At 38.1% G+C, this 18,596-nt stretch overlaps 1 protein-coding gene across 2 annotated transcripts in view; it reads right to left on the bottom strand.

Moving 5' to 3' along the window:
* Positions 1-1,479: 1,479 nt before the first annotated feature.
* The window catches only part of ubn2.S (ubinuclein 2 S homeolog), a 31,395-nt gene continuing 14,278 nt past the window's right edge, over positions 1,480-18,596 (bottom strand). The window contains exons 9-17 of one of the 2 annotated variants that reach the window (XM_018261125.2): positions 15,865-15,983; positions 14,932-15,045; positions 14,690-14,833; positions 13,653-13,703; positions 12,971-13,013; positions 11,227-12,804; positions 9,005-9,251; positions 7,233-7,322; positions 1,480-4,343 (exon numbers count right to left, since the gene is read on the bottom strand). In XM_018261125.2, coding sequence (XP_018116614.1) covers positions 4,294-4,343; positions 7,233-7,322; positions 9,005-9,251; positions 11,227-12,804; positions 12,971-13,013; positions 13,653-13,703; positions 14,690-14,833; positions 14,932-15,045; positions 15,865-15,983 — 2,436 coding nt within the window. In that variant the 3' untranslated portion in view covers positions 1,480-4,293. The remainder of the gene's footprint in view (positions 4,344-7,232; positions 7,323-9,004; positions 9,252-11,226; positions 12,805-12,970; positions 13,014-13,652; positions 13,704-14,689; positions 14,834-14,931; positions 15,046-15,864; positions 15,984-18,596) is intronic. The other variant, XM_018261126.2, reaches the window with a different exon arrangement.

Genomic DNA, 18,596 nt, shown 5'->3' with positions numbered 1-18,596 from the left:
ATGGTACTTTCACAACTTGTCTATAGGATTAAGGTCAGAACTTTGATTTTGCCATTCAAAAGCATTACATTTTTTCCACATTACACAATCTTTGCTAGATTACCCTGTTTATTTATGGTAGTTGTTCTTCTGCATGGAGCAGTCTTTTAAACTTTAGTTCAAACATACCCTGATATTTTCTGTAGAATTTGCTGGTATATTTCAGAATTCATAGTTCTATCAATTATGGAAAAGGTTATTATACCTTTCATTAAATATAATGCTCATTCTTTCAAGCCAAAAAGTTCTAATTTGATCTCATAAATCCACAGGACATTCCTTGAATAACCTTCAGACTTATCCACATGGTCTTTTTGTTAAGCTTTCCTTTGATGGTGGGCTCACAACCACTAACAGACACGCCTTTAGTTTATACTTAGACTTTAGCCTGGTGTTCTTGGATATCTCTCAAAAATTCATTGCTCTTGTGTGATCTGTGTGGGTTGGTTACTGCTGGTAAGGTTAATTATGGGTTTCAATTGCCTCCATTTGTACCCAATCTGCCTGCCTGAGGACTGAGAGAGTCCAAACTCTTTAGTCCAACCTGAAGAACATCAATAACGTTTTTTAATGTGCCATGGCATACTTCCGCAGACCTGTGTTGATCAGATTTGGATATTGAAGAGCCAGATTTCTGTTCTTTAAACAAAGCAGGGGCTCACACACTGAAACCTAATAATCTTGATTATAATACAGAATTATAAAAATATTTCACGTTGCATCATTTTCCTCAATATATAAATGAACAAGTGCAATGTTTTTGACTCATTTGTAGAGATGGGTTCTCATTATGTACTTTCAGAATTTGTGTGGAAAAACAGATCACATTTTAGGCCACATTTATTCAGAAACACTGAAAATTCATAAGGGTTCAAAAACGTTTGAAACCTAACTGAAAGTGTAAAATTTTAAAAACAATGACCCTAGATTACCATACACCACACTATAACATATTTCTATTCATTTAAAAAAGCTAAATATTGCAAGCTTTATTCCTTATTAAAACAGAATTAATGGGCCACATAAGAGTGTGGTGTGAAGGGACCCCTGGAGACATTTAGGCTACATTCAGTTCTAGCCATTTCTAATCAAATGATCACTATTACGAAAGGACAAGCCTATGGGGCAAATTTACTAAAACGCGAAGTGGCTAGCGCAAATTCTCTAGCGAAGTGGACCTACTCTAGTGCTACTTCACACCGTTACGCCAGGCGAAGTTGCGCTATGGTGAAGGTACGACGTAACCATGCACAAAGCAGGTTAATATGATGTATACCGCAGTTTATTATAGGTGGAAAGAGCACAAATTAAAATAGCAAAAAAGTGGTGACTTAACAGCAGAGACAGAAAATACCTTTTCTTTGAAATAGTCATAAATAATAACACCCAAAGGAAAAAAAAAATGTACACATCAATGTAGAAAAAAAAAAAAGAACACAATGCAGTTCTAATAATTTTTAATATTTAAATACTAAGTTTCTGCACATTTCTCTTGCCCTCAAAATGGCACCCCCCCCAAGGAAAAAAAATCTTTGCGTTTCCACGATCAACGGGATTCTACTTACGGGATTGCCAGTGTTTTGGGTATCCCTACTGCCAGAAAAGGCACCTCTTTTACTGACACATTTACATAAACATAGTAGACAGGACACTTTTTTTTTTTTTTTTTGGAGACTACCTGGATCACTTGAAAAGCATGTAAAAAATGTCAGGTAATTTTATTTAGGATCCTCTTCACAAAAAGAGCATTCACTAGTATTGGTGACAAGTAATGAAAAATCAATGCCAAATTCCCTCGGAGAAGACAGGGTTATAAAGTACCTGGCACCCTTATGAGGATTTAAACTAAAGTACAAGAAATAAAAGGCACTTAAATAGTGATCTGTAATTTCAAAGGGTGGATGGAGACAAACAAAGTAGTACAACATCTGCATTATGTCAAAGACACAGACCAAAGACTAATTGAAATTTTCACCAGCTCCTCTATGTAATTCGTACAGTTACTTCCGGTCTTGCGTAAAGCAGCATACTATTAATTTCTAGGTCTGGTGAAAGACAAAAACAACCCCCCCCCCTTTTTTGAATCCATTTGGAAATGATACCAGCCAATGATCTAACGCCATGTTAGTTTAACGGGTTATTGGATTCAATACAACAGTTTGTGAAACAGATGTAAACTACCTTGAAGGTTTTTCTAATTCGGCAAAGGTAAAACTTATAGCAGCAACAAGGATGACTTTTTTTTTTCCCAAAGTCCACAACTGCACACAGCATTTCTCCAATAGTCAGCTGAAATACAGGTCTTCTTGTGTTAATTGTGGTGGTTAAATATATATTTATATATATTTAAATATATTAAACAGTCCATCCCTTTATTGCCCTCCAAGCAAGATAACTGGCTCATAGCAGTTACGCTTACTAAAAGTTTTTAAACTGTGTTCAGCTTGATTGGCTATAAGAGATGCAGGGGAACAAAAACCACTGTAATGTCATATGGATACACAATCAGAGAAAGATCAGCAATGATAATGATGAGTCTACACAAATAAATACTATTGAGGGATAAGAAAGAATTATTGCTTTTTGGTAGCAAAAATCAAGGAAAGAGGATGGCCAGATAATAGTAACAAGTCATATAAAGCAAGGCAACGGAGAAAGCCAACCTTTAAATGTAAATAAATTCATAGATCCCGGAGGATGTCCAATCCTAGATGTCTTATGTGCTCCATGTTATTATCTGAAATGTCCGATTCACATAAATCCATCAAATGCAAGTGTTATTGAATGTCCCTTTGGGATATTTAATTACAAGTGATAACTCCAGCCAAAATCCAAATGCAGCAGAAGAATCTGAAGTAACACTGCAGAGCATTTTTGGGACTTGAGAACCTTCCAAGCACCAGTCTGAAGCCCAGTAGAAGATTTTGCACTTTCCTCAACATCCTTCCTTTAACTGAACACTGTAAAATAACATATCTGAAAGAATGTAACTTGCATTGAAACGTTGCTTTAAGTTTTTTTTCTCAAGAATTTAGGCAGTGAAAATGACCCATAAATAGGGTTGCCACCTGGCCGGTATTTTACCGGCCTGGCCAGTAAAAATGACGATTGATGCCAATGTTATTAATAGGAAAAAACGGCAAGAATATAGGAAGGCCGGTATTTGTTTCTAGAAAAGGTGGCAACCCTACCCATAAAGCTTCATTATTAGATGGTCTGTAACAGCTAAATAAACCTATTTTCAAACCTATATTTAATTGAACAGGGTATCCACCATTCCAGTCCTCTCTTTTCCTAAATTTCCTCTTGTAAGGTTAAAACGATTCCTTCACTGTTGTGTAGCTGGATAGAAAATAAACCAGCACGGTAAGTAATCCTAACAAGTGCAGTTCCTGTTACATCAGTGCAAACCTTCCTAAGCAAATTACAGCTTGGTTATTTCAATGTGAACATATAACTTTACTGCCGATGCAGCACTTGCTTCAACGTATGGATGAATTAATAAATTACCTGCTCAAGGCAGGGAGTTAAAATGCCCACACTAAAACATGATTTGTAAAGGAATTTTCTAATATGTTTAAAAAAAGCTACTTTTGAAAAATATGATTTTTGGATGATTTGGATATAGCTATCTATTATGGCAAGAACTAAAGACAGACAAGGGTGGGCGCAATTATATATATATATATATATATATATATAATAACTTTCTCTAACAATTACATTATTATTGAAAAAATAAGTCTCCACTCCTTATTTTGCTCCGTTTCATTAATACCTGATATTTTAAGAGAGGGATGGGGACAACATGTTCTCAGTTTTTTTTTTTTGTAATTGAACATGGTTAAGCTTGTGCTGTAATCCGTTCCATAAAATAGAGTGGAATGCAAACTTCTGAATATCGATTGCACGGTCTTTATGATCAGCAACAAAAATAAGAATCTTTTTGACCAGGGATTTAATGTATAAGGGAGGGGGTAATATGCTTCCATCATTTTGTGCCTTATAAAAAAAAGCCTTTTGTGGATTGGTAGCACCGTCTTATAGCCCGACATGCACAGCCCGGTCTTTATCCATAGTCTTCCTCTTTTTGATCAAGTAATTCTTCCGCTCCCCACAGTGCTTGGGATAAGAGTAATGTAAACATAGACAGCACACGGCGGCTTGTGCTGCTGGAAAAGCACTTTCTGATAGGGCAGCTCCTGGCCAATCAGAAAAACAAACCGTTGATCTCTACTTGCACAGTTTTAGTTGTCACCGATTTTTACGTGGTACTTTAGAATCTCCTTTATTTTGGCCTCCATCTGCAGAAAGAGAAAATAAAATGAGGACTAGTAAGATCCAGTGTTTGAAAGCATTTCAAAATGTAATAAGAAAAAACATGCCTAAGAGGAATAGTACACAGTGCATTATATTCCTGCAATTTTCCCTGGGTAAATAAATGCGCCATGTGCCACAATCCTAAAGAAGAGTTCTACAGAGCAGATCCTATTTTTACCTCCTAAAATGTAATCTATATGAGATTTGTTTTAAACCCACACATTAAAAATGGAAACTATTGCGAAAATGAAAATGTAATATAAGCTTCAGCATACTGAAATAATACTTAAATATAATCAATTAAAAATGATGTACTTGACAACAATCAAATAATCAAGTTTAACTTCACTATCCCTCTCTCAGCATTAGATTTTGTTTGTACTGGAATCAGTTATTTGAGTGAGCTCTAATACCTCTGCTAGGAAAGGAGCCCCCCTATAAAATATATTGGCTCTAACCGTCAATGAATATCTGACACCAAACTCCTGCAAGAAGACAGAATGAAGAGAAATAGATGAATAGTGATGATAAACTTGATAATTTCAGAAACGATACAGAATATTTAATAGATTGTATTTAGAAAGTTTCTTATTTAAGTATGCTGAAGCTTATATTACATTTCGATTTTTACGATAGTTTCCCCTTTAAATATTTTTTGATTTACATATATGCATTATTTTCAATAATGATTTTTACTCAATACATGAAGTGCCCTTCATAATTTAATTATTGTTATTAATACATTAAATTTTATATAAATGACACTGTTTACCTGGTCATTTTCTTTCAGAATGAGCCAGCGCTGCACAATGGAGCTGCTGTCACATAAGCTATTGTTTCTCCTACTTAATATAACTGGAGGAGTTGCAGAAAGACTTGAATTTTTTACAATGGAGTGCTATTCGCATATCTACCAAGAAGCGGTTATCTTGTGTCAGGAAGCTGTTTTATGGCTCTGTTGATAGGCTGCTGGGGGAGCGGGTATATCACTCCAACTTACAGTGCAGCAGTTAAGAGCGACTGATGGTTATCAGAGCACAAGTCACATGACTAAAGGTAACTGGAAAACTAAGAACATGTCTAGCCCCATGTCAGATTTTAAAATTAAATATAAAAAACCAAAACTTTTTGCCCTTTTGAAAAACGGATTTCAATGCAGAATTCTGCTGGAGCAGCACCGATGCGTTAAAGATTCCTTTAAAATCCATTTATATAGCAAATTTGAGGAATAATTTTAAAACTCACAGGCGGATATAATAAACAGAAAAATAAACTTTAAAGAAAACAAAAAAAAATATTGGAAATGTGTTAATAGGCTATTTTTGTTATGAAAGCAGGGAAAATGCATGGAATTACTTTTGTAGTTCAAATATCTAAAAATACATGGCATTCTACCAAGTAGAGTATATTAAATAACAGGACCAATATGAAGTGTTTCTGCTGTCACAATTTCTATGAGGGTGAAAACTACTCTACAGGGTAAATCCACTTATAAAACAGGAAATTGCCTCAAAATGTAGATTAAGAGTTTATATATAGATTAGACAAAAGGGTTGAATGAACAATTATGCTGTAAACTGATTCTGTTGAGACTTTTATGGCATGCTTTTTATAACTTAATTACACTGGGTACATTGCAAATAATCCATTCCATTTTAAAAAGATTATTCTTGAACCAATAAGTGTATTTTTTTTTGGTTGTGATAGTAATGTGTAGGCAGCCATCTCTGGTCATCGTGCCTGTCCTGTGCTTTGAGAAAGAGCCAGCACTTCACAATGGAACTGCTTTCAGATAAGCTAGTGTTTCTCCTACTCAATGTAACTGGAGGAGTCATGGCCAGACTGGATGATTTACTATGGAGTGCTATTCTCATATATACCAAAAGGTATAGCATTTTCAGTAATGCAGGTGTCTTATATTCCTATTGTTTTGTTGATAGACTGCTGGGGGGAAAGGGAGGGGTGATATTACACCACCTTGCAGTGCAGCAGTAAAGAGTGACTGAAGTTTATCAGAGCACAAGTCACATGGCTGAGGGCACTTGGGGAGTAAGAACTTTTCAAGGTGTGTAGGTGCGTGTGTAGGTGTGTGCGTGATACTGGAGGAGAGCTATTAACTCATGCATTTTGTAAAAAAAAAAAAAAACCTTTCACAGTATCCCTTTCAGTGCTTTTAAAAATCATTTTTTTTTGTGTGAAGTTATTCTGTACAGGTTTTAGCCTTTTATATGTATTTTGTATAGTATGTTACAAGTTATGGGAAAATATAGAACTCTCTCATAACCACGGGCACATTTAGATATTTATTTATTTTTTTAAGATCACTTTGCTCAAACCTATTTAAAAAAAAAAAAAAGTTCAGTGGACTTATCCTGTTTGGTTTTATGTTTTTACTTTCTCCATTTGTTTCCCTGGTCCCTTAATAGAGTAGGAAGCTTGCAATAAAAAAAACAGAGGCCTTATGCAAAATCTAAGAGCAGAGTTAAGCTAAAGAAATCTCTGCTATGAGAAAACACGATCACCCATTAGATAGCTTCCTTTGCTCAACAAAATGTTGACAGATTTCCATATGTTCATGGGTAACTAGCATTTAGGTAATACTGCCTGGAAATAACTAGAAAATTGGTTGGCTATGGGTTGATGCAATAAACACTGATTTTGGGTGGATATAATTGCCACCAGTTATTAAAATTCACGGGAACTTGCCCATAATTCCTGTGGAAAAAAAGCAATATAGCACAGAAAGACAAACCTGAAGGAAATAAATTCACGACCCCTTCCCAAATGTAATTTGATGTAAAGAGTTTAGATTTGGCAAGTTGTTGCAAATGGCAGACGCAGCCATGTTACAGCTGTTTAGAAACATCCCTTACCTGTGAACTGTTGTTGCAAGTGAGGAGGCAAACTGGAGTGAGATATCGTGGGTGTGTGCGGAGAAGTGGCCTGTAAGCCTTTCAGTAAATCTAAGAAAGGAAGAAAAAAAAGGAAAGAAAGAAGAACTAGAGCAAAAAGTTCCCAAGAAAAGGCATGGTATGAGTACAGCAGTATGTGTGAGGTAGAACATCTAACCTGCAGCATCTCCAGCAGTTGAAGAACTACAACTCCCAGAATCCCAGGTTGGGCATGCCTGATGAATATATTGAAGGCACCAGTAGCACAATGGAATACTTATTTTGCATGTCCTTTCTGTCTTGCCTCCAGCTGTTGCACTACAACTCCCATTATGCCCCTAAGGAGAGTGACATAGCAATAGAATGTACAACTGAAAGTCCTATCCCAACGTTCCTTCAATGGTCTCCAATAGCTACAGCCTCCCACAGGGCAATAAAATGAGCTTATGGTTAGTGTAGCAGAGGCACAGGCCGAATATAGGACTAGGTTTCCCTCCATGTAATAAAAACCAGAGAAGTGTCTATGCAACTTGTCCAGGCCGACACGCTCAGTGTGGCTTTAAATATCCCCTTCTTCGTTCCTCCACTGCTCCCCAAAGAACTCCTGCTACAAAACCTTCCACCCTCAGAGAGGTAGAATCGTTAGCCACTGGCTTACTTTGCTGTTCCATGCTGCACTTTTAGTTATGCTTAGGACTCACAAGGATTGCGTGTGGGAGGGTCTCTTAGGAGGAAGAGGTCGAAGAAGAAAGCAGAAGATGTGTGTATTTAGGTCAGGGAAAGGAGAAGAAAGTATTGATGTGCGGGCGACCCGATACCCGCGGGTTGGGTGGGCTCGGGTCGACCGCGGTGCCCTATTTGCAGGTCGCTGGCAACCGTACACTGCCGGCTTCCAGCTTCTCCCCTTTTGTGATGTTATGGCAGGACGGGCAAGGGTAGATACACAGAGGCCGGCAGTCGAGTGCGGATCAAATTTTTTTCAACCCGCACATCACTAGAAGGAAGCCTTTCAAACCACTACATTACCAATGCTGACTTGGAAGGTATGTAACAGGAAGGTTGCTGGGCATTCAGTTAAAGGCTTATGATTGACAGCACAACAGCCAATACGATAAAGGGCAGACTTTTCATGCAAATGATCCAACCATGACCTTAGAGCTGGCCTGAGGTCGGGTAGGAGAGACGCAGTTCCCAGTGGCAACACTATAAAAACTGAAATATTTAAAAAAAAAAAAAATGGTACGAAATGTTTAATAAATTACATTTAGAAACCTTAACCTTGATGAAACATCTCCAGAATGATTAATTTCATGATAGTTTCCCTTTAAGGAGGAGGTAGGCATGCCTAGGCAGAAGCCTGGCTCTCCATTAATACATAAGCTAGGTGTTTTATCTGCATTCTAATACTATAAACTCAGGTCTGACTCAAAGATTAGGTCTAAGGTAAGACCCAATTCTTAGCGATTGTCTATGTGGAATGGCAAGAATCCAGAGATGATGAGTTTTCTGCCAACATGCTACAATGAAAATTTTCAAGGATTTTTATTGGGATATTTTTTAGGATTCTAATTTTCACTCAATGCTTAACCCATTGGGAGAAAGTACATTTGATTACTAAACAGTATTTTTTAAGTTATGGGTCAAAATTAAAATAAAAGAAAACCGTTAAGAGTTCATTGCATCAGGTACAAGTTAATAATGCCATTTACTCATTAAATATAACAATTATAAAAAAGCAAAACAAGAGTACTTACTTTGAGTGAGGTTGTGATGGAAAGCTGCAGAGGTAGAGCCTGGAGCGGTTACCACACTAGGGGTGTCACTTCCAAAACCGAGCAGCTCCAACGGAAACTGGAATGGCATAGTGACTGGAACCAAGCCGCCAAGCATTGCAAAGGGACCAAGTGCAGCAGTCGTCACATTGGGATTGGTTAAAGGGAGCGGTGATGTCATAAGGGTCAGAGGTGAAGCATTTGCAAGAATAGAGGTTGCTGCTGCAGACTGAAGAGATTGTTAATATTAAAAGTTGTAATGCAACACCTATAGCCAGAAACAAAAAATAAGTGAAATCATCACATATAACAGACACCCTGCTTGAGGAAGGACAATACTAACAAGTACTATGATGTGTGCTGCACTTCGGTACTGAAACTCAATACAGAAGATTAAAATAATGACCAGAATACAAAGGGAGATATTCTAATAGAGAAAAGTATTTGAGACATACTTTTATAATAATCGTTTTAAAGAGTTGGGGGTTTTTTTCCAGTATTTTTAATACGCAAAGATACAAGCACTTTCTCGGTAGGCCTATGTTCACAGAGATAGTTCACCATGCCTGGAAAACAAAGTGGTAACATCATAAAATGACATGTGCATGGTTAGAAGCTTATCAGGCTGTCAGAGCATGTGTTCTGTTCTCTATTGCCTGCAAAGAAATACTGCAATACAAATATGTTGGCTAGACCTGGGCACAGCCAACTCATGGAAAACAATCCGTGTAAATTTTAGCTCTGTACTCAGGCCTAACCCAATATTGTATACAATTATAATAATATCTAAGATTCTCTTCTCTACAGAAGTACTGAGCATGTCCTTTGCTCGAGTGAGTCGGCCCATCAAACACAGAAGAGAGTTCCAGGAGCTATATTTGAGACGTGGATCATTTCTGTTTTGGAGTGATAGATTAGATTCTTAGCAAACAGATTTTGATGTAATGACACAAAGCACTGATATTGTTAGAAATAGCATAGATAAGTTTGTTTCTAAAGCACAGTCAGTCCCCTATAGATAAAATACTGACTTGAACTCAGTAGCAAATAGGATATTCTTTTGCCCCATCAAACATAGTATTATATTATTATAGTACCACCCACTGTGTTTAAGTTGTGATCCACTGGTAGCCTATGGCCAAAAACAGCAACTGGTATCTGCAGAGTTTGTGTAGAAGAGTCTCAAAGTATTGAAAGCCATCAATTGTACAGCGCTGTGGAATATGCCGACGCCTTATACATACATAATGTTACTAAAGGATCAGTGAATGGCTAATGTCGAGATTGACCAGAGTGTGTAAGTCAAATGTAAAGTAACAGTTAGTTGCAGTCATATCAGAATGAGTGCTGTCAGTAGTGAGAGCCTGGGGCCCACTATTTTTTGGGGGACAAGAACTGCCTGGTGCAGCTAGTGATATGCTGTTGCCATTCAAGCCCATGGCAGAAAGCCTGAACAAAGACATGCACTGGCTAAGCAATCATTTGGGTTTTACATGGGCCTAAAAGTCAAAGTTCAGTCACTTATTCATTAGAATCTGTCCAAGGCTCCTTAGAGAAAAATAAATACATGAATGGCATCTATTATCTGGGACAATGCTAGTATTAGGATAATAATTAGGAGTGCAAACCTAATCACTCCCATAAACTATGTATGGTCCTCACTACAGGGGTCACTGGTTGGCTCCCCAGAAATAAATGCAAAAAGCTGGGCACTTAGATATAGAAAATGTATTTTGTTACATAGTAACCCTACCTATTTCAACCCCCCCCCCCAAAAAAAAACAAAACAGTAAGGGCATTTTTTCAGGGGCACAAAAACAAAGTGCAAGTTGAAAAAATTATGGAGTATTTTTTTTTTTTTTTTTTAAATCAAAATACTCCCAGTCAGGTTTTACATTACTGATTATCCAAGGACAAACCAACAACATTTTTACTCTTTAGTGTTATTTTGACTTTCCATTTTATATACAGGTCTAAAAAGTTAGTGGGAACAACGTGAGAATTATATCAAACCGGTGAACATTACTAGACTTGTCTTTTCAGCATCTGTTCACTATTCTACTTGGATGTATTTATTGTGGTCTCCAAAAGCACAAACAGGAACTTAATAAAACTTAAATTTTTACGCTCATTTTACAATAAATCTACACAGAAAATAAAATATTTAGATATGAAAATTTCAACATAGATTTCTCAACTCTCACCTGCACAGTGGCAGCTGCAACTGGAGACCCTGAGGCAGATGGTTGTCGATGAGGCGTTGGCTGTTTGGTAGTACCCAGAGTTCCATTACCTGCACCAGGAGTAAGGTTAGTCCTGTTTATAGAGCTTGAATTAGAAATTGTTCTGCTGTTTGGAATATTCAAGACAGCATTGGCCACTGTAGTTTTAACAGTTCCGGGTGGTGTAGGATTAAGTGGTTTTGTAGATGGAACTGAATGCTTTGGAGACTGGTTGGGTGGTTTGGGAGAAGGGCTTTGCATTTTTGGTGAAGGACTAGGTATTTTTAGGGGTTGGGCAAGCATTTTTGAGGAAGGGCTAAGTTGTCTGGGAGATGGGGGGTTTAGTTTGGGAGAAGAGTTTGGAACCTTAGAAGGAAGAGATGGGCTCTTTATTAGTTGCTTTGTTACTGCACCTCTACCAGCAGGCAACAGACTTACTGTGGGTGAAGAACGCCCAATATTAAGTCCACTTGGCACCTTGTGATTTATATTCTGGGAAACCAGGACAGCAGAACTGGAAGAACTAGTATTGGGTTTACCAGATGGGACTATAGTGTAAGGGGACTTAAACGCAGATGTTGATCCTTGGACACCCATATTTTTCACCAAAAAATTACTCGAGGTAGACAAGGGTGTTGTACGAGGAGCAGGTGTGTGCTGGTTGCCAGAGGAGGGGGAAGAAGGAGGTCGATAGCCAGTGTTTTTTTCAGGGGTCTTTAGAACAGGAGAAGTGGAAGATATCTGAGGACTGCTGGTTAGTCTTACAACTGGGTTAGTGTGCGATTTGCTGATAGTTGCCTGTAAGGGTGTAACATAGTTTTGTTGAACTGGAGATTGCTGATTAACTTTGACTGTTTGCATGGAGGGAACATTCTGGACTTGCGATGATGAGGAAGAAACATGAGTCTGTGAGGATGATATTACAAATACTGAAGGGTTGGATGATGAAGAACACACTGCTTTGGCCTGAGTTGCTGATGAAGCCTTCACTTTTACAGGTGTAGATGAAGAAACTTCAGCTTGCAGAGACCTTTGCATTCCTTGTTGAAGTAACTTAGCTGGTAGTGGTTCCAAAGATACTTTGGGGTTTTGAATGGAAGACCCTGCAATAAGCCCAGAGACCACCGTGGAATGGGCTGCTGCTAGATCCTGGGGTTTCTTTGGTACAGGGGCTGAATGGCCTGCAATTAGACTAGATGTGTGTGAAGGTTGATCAGCTTTTTTAGGACCAACTAATGGCAACTTGCTCATAATACAAGCAAGTTTCTCTTCTCTTAAGAAAACTCTGGGCCTTGAGGTGGGTGTTTCAATGCAGGAGCTTGATGAAGGGGCATTAGCTCCACTATTTAGTACAGCCAATGCATCAGAGATAGAATCTAATGAAGGTGGCTTTAAAGAAAGATCTTCATCCAAAGAGTCATCCAGACAAATGGTCTCTGAGGTGGGGGTACAGTTGGAGCTGGAAAGTCCAACAACTGGAGTAAGTGTGTGAGAAGTAGGAATATGCACCAAGGAAGAGATAGGTGTGGATGTCTTTTGCTCCTTTTTTGGACTAGATTCCTAAAAGGGAAAAAGATAAAACTTTTCATAAATGGCACCACAATACAAACCAAAGGAAAAGAATGTTTAGAATATTTAACAAGAGTATAGAAAGCTGTAAAAATCAGTGCAACATTGTATTTAAATGTAGCTGGGTAACTAAAATCCTTCATTAAGTGTAGCTTGCCTTGACTTTGGGTTTAGGGGCCAGGATAACTTTTTTCTTGGCACTGTGGAGGGAAAGAAAAAAATTAAAAGGGAAACTTTGGCACATGCCACAATTGCAATTTTTTGTCTTTGTTGCTATGTTTTTAAGTACATGTATGGGATCTATAATCCAGAAAGCTTCCAATTTTGCGAAGGCCATCTCCCATAGACTCCATTTTAAAATTTGTTTTTCCTATTTCTCTGTAGTAATAAAACAGTACATTGTATTTGATCCTAACTAAGATACAATTAATCCTCATTGGAGGTAAAATAATCCTATTTGGGTTTTTTAATGTTTAAATTATTTTTCATTGGGCCGAGTATGGTTACCCAAAGTACCGAAAGACGACTTATCTGAAAAACCCCAGGTCATGAGCATTCTGGATAACAGGTCTCGTACCTGCACATGAAATAAAATTTAACTGTGCATAAATGATGTGCGGGAACACAGATTCCCACATTTAACTGTATATCTTTCTACACACACAGGTTGACAAATAAACACCTACAATTATATTACCAACAAATAATAATCGAAAAACGAACTATCCAGGGCATCCGAATAATTATTTTTGGTAGACATCTGCATATGCAGAAGAGTTGCCCTGACCACAATACATAATATTTACAGATTTAGAAAGGAGAAATTCTTCTCTACTTACGGTGCAGAAGTAAGATGATTGTGTACTTTGCGGCTCTCTTTAAACAGCATCCTATAAAGAACAAATTCTATATTTCACATTATTCGGCAACAAATTCAATATTTGTAAAATCCTGAAAGCAGACTACAATGCCCACTTTAGATCAAGCCTACAATAAAATATTGACTAGTTAAAGCAACTTTTTTCATATGCCTCCATTTCTACAAAGCAGCTTGTTTGCTTCCGGTCACCATCTTCCTTCACTTCGTATTGCCTTCGGGTCTCTTTGCTGACACAAAGCCTGTGGGAGCATGCACAGTTGAGTCAAGTTAGAAATCTGCTTCAACAGTGCATGTGCAAGTCAGCGTTGAGACGCAACGACAATACCAATCAGCAGAAGATGGTGACTGGGAGCTCCGCCGTGCTTCTCTGCATTTATATAAACAAGCTGCTGTGTAGAAATAGAGGCATTTGAAAAAATAAAGCAAAATAAATAAAACAACACTTTATAACTGGTGTTTGTTGCTTCATAAACACTACTATAGTTTTGTCCAATGCAGGGAAACCTTATCTGTTAGTGCTTGAATGGCTGCACAGCAGCTTGCTTATATAAACTATATTTGTGTTGCTGAAGTAAACACACCAGTTCTACCAGGGCAAGTCAACAGTCCATTACATTGAAAACTTCATTTTTTGGTGTTACTGTTTCTTTAAAGCTGTTGCTAGCAAAATAATTGTCTTGTGGGCCTACTTATCAAGTGTAAAAGAACGGTTTCATTTTCTCACCTTACACAGCCCATCACCATTACTGAAATCAGAATCCATTAAAAAGTTAAAAATGGTCATATTTAAGAAATGGTCAGTGAGTGATAATACTGTAGCAGAAGGAGAGAGGAGTCAATACATAAATTGTTTCCATAGTATGAGAAATGAATGACATACAATTGCCTTGTATACATCTATATATAATAAAAACAAACATGGTTGTGAACTACTGCATGTTATATTTTTCAGGAAAGCTTAGATGATTCTTGGATATCTAAAGTGAGATTTCTTACCTAGACTGCATCCAGCCTTTGGGCCATAATTGTTTCACTTCTGTCTCCATGAAAGTTTTTAGATAATCCTCTGCTGAAAGGCTTTTATTGGGCTCAAGTTCATAACATCCAATCTTAATTCTTACAAGATTACAGAGCAAATCTCTAAATAAAAATACAGAACATTAAACAATATAGAAAACGGTTATAAACCCATCAACTTATTAAAGACACAAAAAATACAAAATAACATTACCGCCTACCTTAAAGTGTCATCCCAGCAAAACTTTTTTCTTGGCCCCATTACTCTTTTACCAGGTTTCTCTTCGTCATCCTCTTCTGATGGGTTTCGATCCTTATCATCCTCGGCTTGGAGTCTTATGGAAAGAAAGGGACAACTTTTTTTGATGGTATGAAGAAAAATAAGATATAGACACGTTTTGGGTGGAGAGAAAAAAAATGTACGTGTGTGTGTGAGTGTGAGTATATATATATATATATATATATATATATATATATATATATATATATATATATATATATATATATATATATATATATATATATATATATATATATAATAATCAGGAAGCCAGCACAGCACGTCAAAAAGTCATCGCTGCCTGGGTGCAATATGCCCAAAAATTAAGTAGAGAAGTGAAGAAGCTCGCACTCACAGGACTTATCAAAATCCAAAATGGTGTTTATTTCAATATAAGTAACTTATATTGAAATAAACACCATTTTTGATTTTGATAAGTCCTGTGAGTGCGAGCTTCTTCACTCCCCTCTCCCTTACACACACACACACACACACACACACACACACACACACACACACACACACACACACACACACACACACACACACACACACACACACACACACACACACACACACACACACACACACACACACACACACACACACACTATATATATAATATACCAGTCCACTCCTTTTGATGGTCTTCTATAATCCAGCAGATTCCAGTAATAAAAGTTAATGGTCAGGAAATATAAAAAGGAAGGCATTTACAAGAAGAAGCAGACTTTTTGGGGTCGGAATGGAACCTGTAAGCACCTGTGAGCATAATAGTCCCTGCTATGTGTGGGCACTGTGGACAAACCTATATCACTTTCTAATTTGAAGTACAAAGCACAAATATTTTGGTTTGAAAATTAAAGGTACATACTTAGCATTTTTGGCCTGAGTGTGTGCTTGGCAATCCTCTTGATATCGATTTAGCTGACCAGGCATAACACCACTAATAGCCAGTTGCAGCCGTTGAAGAGGCTCTTTTAAAAGATCGTCCTAAGACAAATGAGAAGTACTATTTCAACATATGGCAAACCCGCAACTTTCTCGTGTAAATTAAAACATATATACATTAAGGGGTTAAGACAATATAAAATGTGGCACGTGCACATGAACAGGTTAAAAGGATTTCTTAACCATGCAGTTTTAGGGCCATCTGCATAACAATGGATAAATACTTAATACAGAGTAAAATATGGAAATATCCATCCATCTGCCTATGGGTTCTTAATTTTACCAATTTTCCATGCTCTCAGAACAACGTTTTTGGTGGTTGTAAAATGTCTTCCTTAAAGTTAGAAAAGCTTACTCTCCAAAAATTCCATATACCTTATGAAAAAGAGAAATACTTACCAATAAATCTATTTTAAATTTAAATTGAATGGTTTAAAGGGGTTGTTCACCCTTGAAATATCTGCCGGGATGGCCATTAATTGAACGTTTAAGAGGAAGGCAAATAAGGTGAACCACCCCTTTAATGTACTGCCTCAACATGCATATACTGTCAAAAGGAAATTGTAAATCGCTCTATGGGGCAAATTCACTAAGATGCGAAGTTGCGCCGCACTTAGCCGCACTTCGCCAGGCGTAGTTTCGCCAGGGCTCCGCAAATTCACTAAAATCCGAAGTTGCGCACAGGGGTAGCGTAAGGTTGGGAAGTTGCGCTAGCGTTGATTCGCTATATAAAGCGAAGTTACGCTAGCGAAGGCTAATTTGCATACGGCGCGAAATTCAAATTTCAATGGAGGAACACGTATCTGCACTACAAATGCCTAGAAAACCTTCAAATCAGCAAATAAAAATTTTATTTTGCCCTACACATGTGCCCACTGTCTAGGTAAGTTGCCATGAGTCAGGAAATGTAGGGGGGAGGAAGGGGAGCCCCAAAAAATTTTCGATCTTTTTCAGCCTATCAGCCATCATGTAGAAAACACGCCAGCGTTTTTTGGGACTTAGAAAAAAAAATGACTTTTTTTTTTAAACAATCCCTATCTACTCTATTGCGCTTCGCCAGGTCTGAGGTGGCGAAGGAAGTCTAGCGTAAAAGGTAGCGTTCAGTACACTGCGCAAGTTAGTGAATTTGCGTAGTTTCGTCGCTAGCGAAAGTTCGCCTGGCGCAAGGTTGCGAAGTAACACTAGCGAAACTACGCCAGCGTTCGTTAGTGAATTTGCGCAGTAGCGAAAATGACAAACGCTAGCGAATTAACGCTAGCGTTCGGCGCTTCGCGTCTTAGTGAATTTGCCCCTTTAAGCTCAGAAACGGACAGCCACACAGAGCATTTACAGTGAATCAGCAGAAAATAAGATGGGGAGCTACTGGGGGCATTTTATAGACACAGATCTTCACTGGTAAAGGACTGGGGCTGCCTGGGCTGGTACAGAAGCCCAAAACAAAATGTACAATATTTCTGCCCTACTTCTTTAGTCCTTTACAATAAAGCTCTGCGTCCAAGTGAGTAATGCGGATTGTCACTAGACAGGCCATGTTTCATGAAAGAAAGGATAAACGTATATTCCAAAGTTTGTAACAAATGAGCTCTCTGGAGTCCTAAAGAACTAAGTCCCATTAGCAAACAAGATTTCTAAAATGGAGGAATCCGGCTTCATTTACTGAACACATATTTCAACATTTTTTTTTAGCAAAACTTTTGGTGGCCATACACAGATTCAAGCTGCCGACTTGAGCACTTTAGATAGATTTCGCAGCTTATCTGCCCCTGTATGGGGCCCTCTAGCAAAAATCACCAGGTATCCCATCAGGCAGGTTTGGTTTTCCAGTTGGATCGAGGGCTGCATCGACTCATTGATGAGGTCCTTGCTCCGACGAGGTACGTTTAAGGACCCTTCATGAGGTGTTTCCATGCAGTGGCTTTTTGATGCATTCTACCACACAGGAACATAGGAGTAAGTGGAGCCCATTAAGATGGCCATAAACGCAAATATCCGATCGTACGACTTCCCCATCTCCCGACCTGCCACTAACCATTCCGATCAAATAAAGTAGAAAAGAACAGATCAGCCGATGTTCTGACCCTGACAGCGATCGTACAATAGTTAAGTCTGACAAAAGCTGGTGACAGTCTCTGAAAATCGCACGAGATATCAGCGGCCGACAGAAATCTTTTAACCTGTCCAATCTCAGCCGGACAAAAAATGACGGGACTCTCCACACTCGGTCCGAAAATCCTCCATTCGTACGATCAGATCTTTGCATCTATGGCCAGCTTTAGTTTCTAACATGTTGTACTGACAGGGCAGCACTAGATTGCCAAAGACAGATTTACAAGATACTTAAACGCTTGCTTAGTCCGCTATTGATTTACTCTGCACAGGAGAAAGAAAAGCCTGGGTGGCATGTAGTAAAGAAGTAGGATGGCACACACTATTGCAAATGTGCTAAAACACAAGTGTTTTATTTGGATCTCAAGCCTGGGTGGTATTCCAGACCATAGGAAGGGATTTGATAAGGGCATTCTCATTTATATGATTGGGAGTATAATCTACTACCAGTTAATGCAGAGAAGTGGATGGCTACCATATCTATACCCTTTTCTATGATTGACACTAATTCACATTGTGGTTGTAAGTAATATTCACAGGTTACTCCCT

This window comes from Xenopus laevis, chromosome 4S (assembly GCF_017654675.1).
Source record: "Xenopus laevis strain J_2021 chromosome 4S, Xenopus_laevis_v10.1, whole genome shotgun sequence".
NCBI lineage: Eukaryota > Metazoa > Chordata > Amphibia > Anura > Pipidae > Xenopus > Xenopus laevis.
Note: the sequence above shows the minus strand (reverse complement) of the source record. Positions and strands in the feature narration are given on the sequence as shown.